General features: G+C 33.2%; 1 protein-coding gene across 1 annotated transcript in view; it reads right to left on the bottom strand.

Moving 5' to 3' along the window:
* Window positions 1–6,357: 6,357 nt before the first annotated feature.
* The window catches only part of LOC131858828 (pentatricopeptide repeat-containing protein CRR2, chloroplastic-like), a 24,404-nt gene continuing 19,963 nt past the window's right edge, over window positions 6,358–10,798 (bottom strand). The window contains exon 2 of the mRNA XM_059212281.1: window positions 6,358–6,723. Coding sequence (XP_059068264.1) covers window positions 6,358–6,723 — 366 coding nt within the window. The remainder of the gene's footprint in view (window positions 6,724–10,798) is intronic.

Here is a 10,798-nt window from a genome sequence, read left to right on the forward strand (position 1 = left end):
ATGAAGTCAAGACCTTAAGAAGAAAAAGGACAAAATGACAACAGGACAAATTGACAATGTCTCACCTATACGCTTGGATACTAAGCTAGGTTTGACAAAATGATAATGACAAAAGGACAAATGTTGGACAAGGTGAAGACTCCCTAACAACAACTTAGGGTTTAATCTAAAGTTTTTATTTTGCAAGTTTGGAAAACCTAATTTTGAGACTAAATGTAAGAGGACAATGATAATGACAATGACCTAAGGATATGATATGAATATGATATGGTATGATATGACAAAATGAGATGAACCAAGGATATGAATGGAAATGTTTGGCAATGTCAACCTAAGAAAAGACCTAGAGTTTGGACTATGCAATGACAAAGCTAATGTGATAGGGATATGTGAGGCCCAATGACTTTGGAAATGCAAATTGCAACCTAAGCCAAGACCTATTTTGGGATGATGATAATGCAATGAAGACTTAGGAAAATGATTTTAAACCTAAGTGCAAAATGAGGACACTACAAATTAAATGGACTAAAATGAAGAGTAATGACAATATGTTATCCTAAGACCTAAGTTTGGACTATGCAAAGTCTAACCCTAAGTGACATGTATTTTGAGATAAGGATTTCCAATGTTTTGACAAGCCATGTTTGAATGTTGGATGAATACTTAGACAAGATTTTGGACCTTTGTCTGAACCTTGTTTTGAATTTGGTTTGGATAATGTTTGGACTTGTTTGAAAAATGATACATAGGACTCAACTTTTGACAAGCATAGAAGATAAAGTGTTTGGAATTGGACTCAAAACAATAATGCTCATTCACAACATATCCTATGGCTAGCCAGGATAATATATGTTGAATCCTCTTTCTTAATACAACATTCAGTTGGATAGATAGATGCTTGGTATCATGGGCTACCCCTTACAGTGCACTTACTTCTCAGTCATACCAAGCTTCAAATTCAAGGGTCATTACTTCCTAATAATTTTGTATCTCTAACTGAAGAGTACATGAGAGGTATCTTCGACATGCGTGTATCACAATGCCTAAGCCAACAGATAGAAGGATATTGGCATCTAAAAACAAGAGGTTCTAGTAAGGGCATATGTTCAAGTGGGTGTAGATCCAGAGAATTTAATCATCGCTACACCATTCCAACACCCGTTGTCTACAACTTTTATTGCATCCACAATTATTTAGAGTGGTTTGGAAGAGCTTGGCTTTAGCCTATTACCACTTTGGCTTGTTCCCTCTCACCCGACCTTATAGGCTACTTGGGAGGCAGACCCTCTAAAGGTAAACACATGCAAATCATATAAGAAAACATAGAAAACACTTGTTCATTAACCTTAAGAAATTAAAGTGTGAGTTATCCTAGAAATCACAAACATACAATTTTTTTATAGAACTCTTTGATCACATCCTGCATCAGATTGCATTAGTTGTTTATGTTTGGTCTTCTCCCAACGAATGCCAAGATGTTGTACAAATAATCAGCAATACACAAAACCTCTAAGTTGAGTAGAAAAAGAAACATGCAAGAAAGAAGCATGCAAGCAAAAAGAAAAATAGAAACATGAAAATAAAAAAAGCGACATGCAAGAGAAGAAAAGAAACATGCAATGAAAAAGCTACATGCAAATCAAAAAAAGCAACATGCAAGAGAAGAAAAGTGACATGCAATGAAAAAGCTATATGCAAATAAAAAAAGAAAAATACAAGAGAAGAAAAGCGACATGCAATGGAAAAAAAAAACTACATGCAAATCTAAAAAAGCAACATGCAATGAAAAAAAAATACATGCAAATATAAAGAAAGCAACATGAAAATCAAAAAGTTGCTTTATGAATGTTAGGATTCCCAAAGATACTGAAGGGGGGGGGGGGGGTTGAATCAGTATCTTTCTGGTTAACAAATTTTATTGACTTATTAAATAAACTACATTCCAAAATAGTGTACCGGTAAACCAAAATTAGTGCAGTAAATAAGAACAATAAAGACAACATAGAAAGTACACCATAACACAAGATATTTAATGAGGAAACCTGGTGTGGGAAAAACCTCGGTGGGATTTGTGACCCACAATGAAAAACCTCGACGGGATTTGTGACCCACAATATTCACTCACTGGCCATTGAATGGATATTACTTACAATAGGGGCCTGCACATGCAGGAAGGCCAACTGCCTAAAGCTCACTACTTAATTACAAAAGGAAGTCTCATTGACTTATAAAATGGATAAAGATAATCCAATATGATGTACTGCTACAAAACAACATCTTCTATGCCAGGTTCAGTACCAGTTTAAGCTCATGCAATAACCATAAAACCTTACTCCAAAATCTACCTTAATATTTGCACATTACTTCTGCAAATAATCTTGGCATCTACCATCCATCATAAACCCACATTCTAAATGATCTACAAGATCTCATACTTATATATGAGTCTTATTACAATTCGCCTTGTCAGCTTACAAAAAGATATTACAATTAAATACAAAATGCAATAAAAAAAATCATGTTGGTTGGGGTGTCGGTAATCATCTTTGCTACTGCCGGTAAACTATCTATCGGTGCCGGTGCCTGAAGGTTTCCAGAGGGTTGCCGGTAAGTTGCCATCAATGACAACACCTTCATTTCTCTCTAGAGTGTAGAATGCCAACAATGAATTAATCACCTAATTAGACTATGTGCAATTTGTCAATTAAAATAAAAATTAACTACCTAATTAGATTTATGTGCAATTTATAACATAAAATCAAAGATTAATTAATCTAGGCCTAATTAGGAACTAGGTGTAATTTATAGAAGAAATGAAAGATTAATCCAATCTTAATTAGGAACTAAATGACAATTGTTTCATGAAATTGAAAGATTAATCCAATCTTAATTAGGAACTAAGTGTTATTTGTAGTAGAAAGGAAAGATTAATCTAATCCTAATTAGAAACTAAGTGAAATTTGTTTGTTCAATTTTAAGCTTTGATTGATTAAGCCCTGCAACGAGCACATTAGCTCTTCTAAAATCTGCACAAAAATAGTGACGAGAATGGAAACCAAGAAATTTGGTCTTCTGGAACCTATATCTAATAAAAAATCTCACAAAAAATATTAAATTAGATGTGCTTCATGTCGGGTTCACCAAAAACTGTAACTAGGAAATTCAAAATACATCAAAACATTAGATTATGCAACCACAAAACATAAAATGCTATGAAAATGAAATTCTAATAGAATCAATGAAAGCATGAAGAAAAGATTCTAAAAACAAGATGCAAACCAAAGTGTAGAATCTCCTCCATGTGATTCTATTTTTGTTCTTTCCCCTTCAAATTATTGTTGATCTCACCTACAAATCAAGTGTGATGTAAACAAGATGAATTGAAATTGACAGCATAAGAATACTCGAAAATGTGGTTCAAATTATGGAAAATATTGATGAATTTATAGAAGATTGAAGAATCAAGATGGATTAAAAAAGATGACATAAAGTGGCTTTTGATTGGGCATATCTCCTTTCTCTAATTTTAAATTGAGATTAAAGAGATATTTTCCAAGAAATAAACCAAGAAAATCAGAAGCTGACTGCTTACTTCCTCTTTCAATTTTTTGGAAGATATGATAATGATTTTTTAAAATCATATAAAGCAGATGATGACATACTTTCCATTTTCAAAAATTGAGAGAATATAAGAAAATAATTTACTTAAATTGGATAATGATTTATTTTAATTTTTTAAATCATTTTCATGATTTATTGCCATTTTTGAATTTGGATGAAGATGATTAGAAATTAAATTAAAAACAAATAAAGATTTATTTCCATTCTTGATTTTTGGAAGAAGATAATTAAGATTTTATTAAATAAATAAAAAATTATTTAATTATGATGAAATAATTAGCTAATTAAATAATTTAAAGAAATTATTCAATTATGAGAAAAATGAAATTGAATTTAATTAAATAATAAAGATTATTTAATCAAAGTAGGATTGAACTAATAAAATAATAAAGATTATTCAATTAATGTTAAGAAATGAATGATTAATGATGAAATGATTTGAATGATTAGGAAAATAAAAAATTTGAATTAGAAGAATGACACTTGATTAATTAATCGATTAGGACATAAATATTAGTAAGTTAGTGTGCACAAGTATGGTGCAATTTTTGGGTGTCTATACATATATACATATACATACATACATACATACATATATACACACACATATACATATACATATACATATACATATACATATACATATACACACACACATATATGTATCTATGTACATATACATATATATACATATACATACATACATGTATATTATATATATGTGCATATACACACATATATATACATATATACATATACATATACATATACATATACATACATATATACATACATAAATATACATATACATATACATATACATATACATATACATATACATTTACACACATATATGTATGTATGAACATATATATACTGTTAGATTCAATGACAATCCCAAAGACACTGAGAGGGGCGAGGGGGGGGGTGAATCAGTGCCCAACTGATTAGCAGAATATTTAAACTTATTTATAACTTTGCAAAACAAAATAGTGTACTGGTAAATAAGAATTAATACAGTAAACAAAAATAATATAGACAACATAGAAACACACCATAACACAAGATATTTAACGAGGAAACCCGATGTGGGAAAAACCTTGGAGGGATTTGTGACCCTTAATATTTACTCACTGGCCAATGAATACATACTACTTACAATGAGGGGCCTACACATGCAGGAAGGCCAACAGCCTAGAGCTCACTGCTCAATAAAGAGTCACACTGACTACAAAATGGATTATCAAATCCAATACAATGTACTACTCAAAACAACATCTCTAATGCCAGGTTCAGTACCAGTTTAAGCTCATTCTATTATCAAAAACTTTGTTGTCAACTATATCACCTTATACAAAATTATCTCATCACACATTATACCTCTCTCTCATCTACATCTCATAAAATGACCTATAAGATCTCATACATATATGAGTCATTTACAATATACCACGTCAGATTACAAAAGATAATTACATTACAAAATAATTCATATAAACAAAACTTTATCCCATGAGGGCTAGAGTGTCGGTATGCATTGTTGCCGATGTGATTTGAATGCTGGTGAAGTGCTTGCCAGTTTCGATGTATGAAGTTTGTGATGCTAGGAATGTAGAAACCAATTGTCAGTGAGTTGCTAGTTGGTTGCCATCAATGGCAACATCAACTATTCTCATAATAGTGTATAATTCCAACTATCTCCCCCTTTGGCATTGATGGCAACACTCATGAGAAAAATCCAAAACTGTTATCCAAAAACTGAAATCCAAAAAGATGTGCTCCCCCTGAGCAAGTGATCTTTTCTATACATGCATTTTTCTCTCCACTACTCCCCCTTTGACATCAATGAAAAAGGATGTCATAAATAATCAAAAGAGTACAAAAATGCTACCTCAAGGTTTGTAACCAGTTGGTTACAATCTGAAAGATGTCTACCAAAATCATATTTAGACTCTACATAAATTTGTTGTTGTCATCTAAAGTTGCCTCAGTCTGCTGGATCATACCGGTGAGATAGTGCATTTGCTGCTCCGGTGATCATTCTCCTTGTATTGTTGCCTTAGATAATTCAGCTCTCCGAGTAATTAGATTATCCAGCCTTGGACCAAGTTTATCCTTTAGTTCCCGGGCATTAGACCTTATTCTTGCTTTCTCTTTCTCAAGTTTTTCTAATTTCTCCTCAAAACCTGCCATTTCTTGCTCAAAAACTGATATAAGTCCAGATGAACCTATAATATTATCCACAATGTCATCAATTTATTTATGTGTCTTCTTGATCTCCTTATCAATATCCTCAGTCAAACAGTGAGGTTTACATGCTTCCCTATATAGCTCCTTATACTCCAAAATTATAGAATTGACTACCGGTAAAAGTGTTTCCACATGATCGGTACATTTCTTTATGGTGTTTTCAAAGAATGTGTTTTTCTCTTTTTCAACTCTCTCCTTTATGATATCCTCATTCACCTTGTCTATAGTTAAAATATTATCAGAAATGAATTTGGACAATGTGTCCAATTTACCTAAAGAATCCTTAATGTGATCTATTTGACATGTAGGTGCAATCATTTTTAGAATAGGTAAAGTGTTATCAATTGCCTTAAAAGCCAATGTATTGCAATCAGTTATCCTCTTAATTGAATCCAAAAGTACCTTTGTTATGTTAGTGGGTCTAAATTCACCTGTAGATGTACTCATTTCAGCTATAGGTTTCATAGGTTTCATCTCAGCAGATGTCTAACCAATCACCTTGACTATATCCTCTTTGTTTCCATCAGATGTATCCATTTTGCTTTTATTTTCCTCTGGTGGATCTTTCTGTGTTTGCACCTCAACCTTTAATGGTCTCTCAAATTGTTTTAGTGTCTCTATAACTGCTAGTTTTTTAGTCTCAACATGAACCTCTGCATCTGTTTGTTTCTTTGAAAGTTCTACTGCCAGTTTCTTGGTCTTCAATGGCCCTGTGTTAGTACCTTTGTCTTCTATAGGTTTTTCAAGCTCTGCCAGTTGTTCTGTTTGTGTTGGTATCTCACTTTCCTGAGAGTCAATTGTTTGTGCCGGTTTCTCTAAAATCTTTCTATTATCAACATTATCTGCCTTAACCTATGAAGTATCTTTATCCACAACAATGTTTACCTCCTAAGTATCTACATTCATTGTAAAGAGTATCTCCAACTCAGGGTTAGTATCATGTGTTATACCTTTAGTATTAGTAACCAGTGGATCTTCTGAGTGTATCGGTGGTGTATCCAAAGGAGGTGGTGGAAGATTATCTGTAACCTTTATGTTTGGAATACCACCAACTTTGCCTTTACCCTTGTCCTTGTCTTTCTGATATAGTTTGAATGTCTTTTTAGGTCTGTTCTTTTCCTCTTGCCTTTCCTTCTCTACAAAGAATATATCCCATTTATCTATAGTCTCATCTGCAATCTCTTTTACCCTTCCAGCCATCAGGCTTACTTGCCAATGCCCACTAACAAATACAGATCGGTTAGCTTTGAAAATAAGTTCATCTATTTCTTCTTTGGAGTTTGCCGGATGGTGCAGCTAAGAGTGCTTCAACTTTCAAATTTTTATCCAATTCTATCATAGATAGCCTTTTAGCTTCTAGTCTCATGTATAGATCATTTGGAATCTCATCAATCACTTCTATCAACACTTTCTTGTAAATGTCTAAGTGCAAAATAATACTTTCTTCAATTGTGCTTTTGTCAAAATCATTAGAAGAAATATACCATTTATTCACATTAGATAGATTACCTCCCTCTGTTATCTCATTCAATAAATCATTCAATGTGGGGGTAACCGGTGTCTATTTCTTCTTAGGTGTAAGTTTCTTCTTTGGTTTCCTAATTGCCTGTTGTTTCTTCCTTAGTGTTTTGGTTTTCTTAGGTGAAGGAGAGGGTACCAGTGAGGGTTTTCTCTTCCTTTCTACTCTTTTAAACTCAACAACCTTACCACTATCAGTATCAGAGGATGTTACAACTAGTGAAACATGTGCTTCAGGTTGTAGTCCTTCAAGCTCATTGGCTGATATACCACTAATGTTCATGAAATTTTCTTTGATTTCCTTTACCTTCTTGGAGGCATCTCTAATGAATTTTTCTCTTCTCTTAGTCCTTTTCTGCATAGATATATTTCTCTCTATGGTTTCTGCATTTCCAAAGAATTTCTCAGAGGGCTCTCTTGGTGCATCAAGTAGAGCTTTAGCATAAGTTTCCAAAACAGATAGGTCTACCTCATATCCCATATGCATAACCCAAATAGTTCTAGGACTTGCTGCTTCCATCCAAGTTTCATCTCTCTTAATCACAAAAGAGATTTCCTTGTCATATTTATCAACTATGCTTGTGGTAGTCTCTCCCTTGCTCTCATCTTAGATTAGAATGTCTTGAAATAGTCTGTAATGTTCTTAATACTATCAATGCCCATACCGGTGAAAGCATCTTGTATCTATCTTCCTACCGGAATGTCATAACCAGAATACTTGTGACCTATGCCAGGTATTTCCTTGGTAAAGTACAACATTAGGCATACTAGAAGGTTTCCAAAACAGAAAGTACCTTTCTTGTCTCCCTTAATCTTTCTCAAATTGTCAATTAATTCATCCTTAAACCATTCACACACATAAATATTAACATTATTGTTTACCATCACATATGCACTATGAATACATAGGCTACAAAGATAATTTAATCTATTTGCATGAGTAGCTTTGTAACCTAGTACCATACTCACATATCTCACATTGATATCCTTAACATCATTTACTCTAAGTGACCTGTTATCAAATGTTTCTCTGGTTAAATCCATAACTCCTCTATTAGGTATCTTCTTGGTTTTATCAGGCCTACTACTGGTTGAAGGTAAACCAATAACTTCCTTAATTGCATCCTTGGTTATTTTGCGAACTGACTCTAACCACATGAATTCTCCATGGACTCTGCTCAATACAAGTCTGACAACTTCCTTTAGAAATTTGGGAATGTTTAGAATCTCTACAAAACCTAAATTTTCCACAACCTTGTGTTTGGGTTTGATTACTCCATTTTCATCAGAAATGACCTCCTTAAACATTTTATTCAACTCCTAAATTCCTAGGTTTTCTATGTTGCAATGTATGTAAATTCTAGGGTCTTCTGCAAATGCTACACCCTTAGGAATTTTCAAAAAATGTTCTATAGAGTCACCTTGTTTCACAATCTTGGGGATAATCTTGAATACAGGTCTAGGGCATTTAACATTTTCCACAATGGTAGGGTTTGAAATAAACTCTGGAACAGAAGATGAGGAAGCCATTTCAAAGAAAAATACCTCTAAACCAAAATTTTGAATGCTTGAAAATCACTTTGCAGCTTTGCCTTAGAATGCCTTTGCTCAATTTCGCACTCTTTGATCATTTGAATGCTCGATGAGTTCAAAATGAGGGTTTCCCAGTGCTTTGTAGCCAAAAATTTTTTCTTTAAACTACAATAAATGCTCATCGGTTAAGTGAAAACTTAACACATCCATCGATAAAGAAGAAATATATCTTACCATCAACCGAGAGTAGAATGCATGATTTTCAACTTGCTACAATACCCCCTAAGGATTATTCCTTAGTTAGATGAATAATCTCCTGTCGATGGAGAATTACTCTATTCTACCAGTGCAGAGATAGTTTCATCAGGTCTCTGATCACTCTTCTTAATCCATTGTTTTGAAAATTCTTGCTTAACTTCATCTACCTTTTCTTTGCCCTTCAAACTAGATCCTTTGTTGTTTGTCGGTGCATTCTTGCTTCTACAGAATTTAGTAATATGTCCAATCTTGTTACATGCATAACAAGTTACATTATTCCTCTAAATAGCCTTTCCATATCCTTGACCAGTTTGTGATCTACATTGATTAGATAAATGCCCAAATCTTCCACAAACATAGCATTTCACATTCATTCTGTAATTTTCTGAATTATGACCAACTTTGTTGCATTTGGAACATTGACCGGTGGGTGAGTTCATATTCTGATTATTTCTAAATCTACACTGATTTTCTCTGTGACCATATTTGTTGCAATTAAAACATTTGCCATTAAATTTATAAGCATTAGGTTGTCTTATCAATGTGTTCTAATCTTGATTGTTTGCAATACCGAAACTTTCTCCATATTCAAATCCAAGTCCATTAGTATCTCCATCAGGTTTCTATCTTTTAAGCAAGTCATCAAGTTCTTCTAAACTTTTCTTGAATTTGTCTTTGTGTTTATTCGTAGTAACCAACTCATTTTCCAAAATTCCAACTTGTCTTACAAGCTCAGCTTTATCATGTTGCATGTGAATCAGATCTGTCTTTAGCATATTATTTTCATGACCAAGTCTCAGATTTTCATTTCTAGCATCATTAAGTCTCCTAGCCAAGTCTTCTTCATTACTCTTCCTGTCTTCAATATCCTTACATAACCTCATAGTCATATCTTGCATTACTATTTTCTTGTCTCAACTTATTTGCAATGTCTCTAAGAGTTTCCTTTTCATCATCATCATTCTGCATCTTCTCATGAAGTTCTTTTCTTTTATTTTGTGCAATCCTCAGATCATCTTCACGTTTGATATTATTCAATTTTTCTACATCAAAATCTTCAAGTGCTCCTTCCAACTATTTTCTTAAGTTCTCCATCTGTACCGGTGTCAGAATCTCCCTCAAGTTGTTAAGTAGGATATTTAAACTTATTTATAACTTTGCAACCCAAAATAGTGTACCGGTAAATAAGAATTAATAAAGTAAATAGAAATAATAGAGACACCATAGAAACACACCATAACACAAGATATTTAACGAGGAAACCCGATGTGGGAAAAACCTCGATGGGATTTGTGACCCACAATATTTACTCACTGGCTAATGAATAAATACTACTTACAATGAGGGGCTTGCACATGTAGGGAGGCCAACAGCCTAGAGTTCACTACTCAATAAAGAGTTACATTGACTACAAAATGGATTATCAAATCCAATACAATGTACTACTCAAAACAACATCTCTAATGCCAGGTTCAGTACCAGTTTCAGCTTAGTCTATTACCAAAACCTTCACTGTCAACTATATCACCTTATACAAAATTATCTCATCACACATTATACCTCTTTGTCATCTACATCTCATAAAATGACCTATAAGATCTCATACATATATGAGTCT

The sequence above is a fragment of the Cryptomeria japonica genome, chromosome 10, assembly GCF_030272615.1.
Source record: "Cryptomeria japonica chromosome 10, Sugi_1.0, whole genome shotgun sequence".
NCBI classification, from domain to species: Eukaryota; Viridiplantae; Streptophyta; class Pinopsida; order Cupressales; family Cupressaceae; genus Cryptomeria; species Cryptomeria japonica.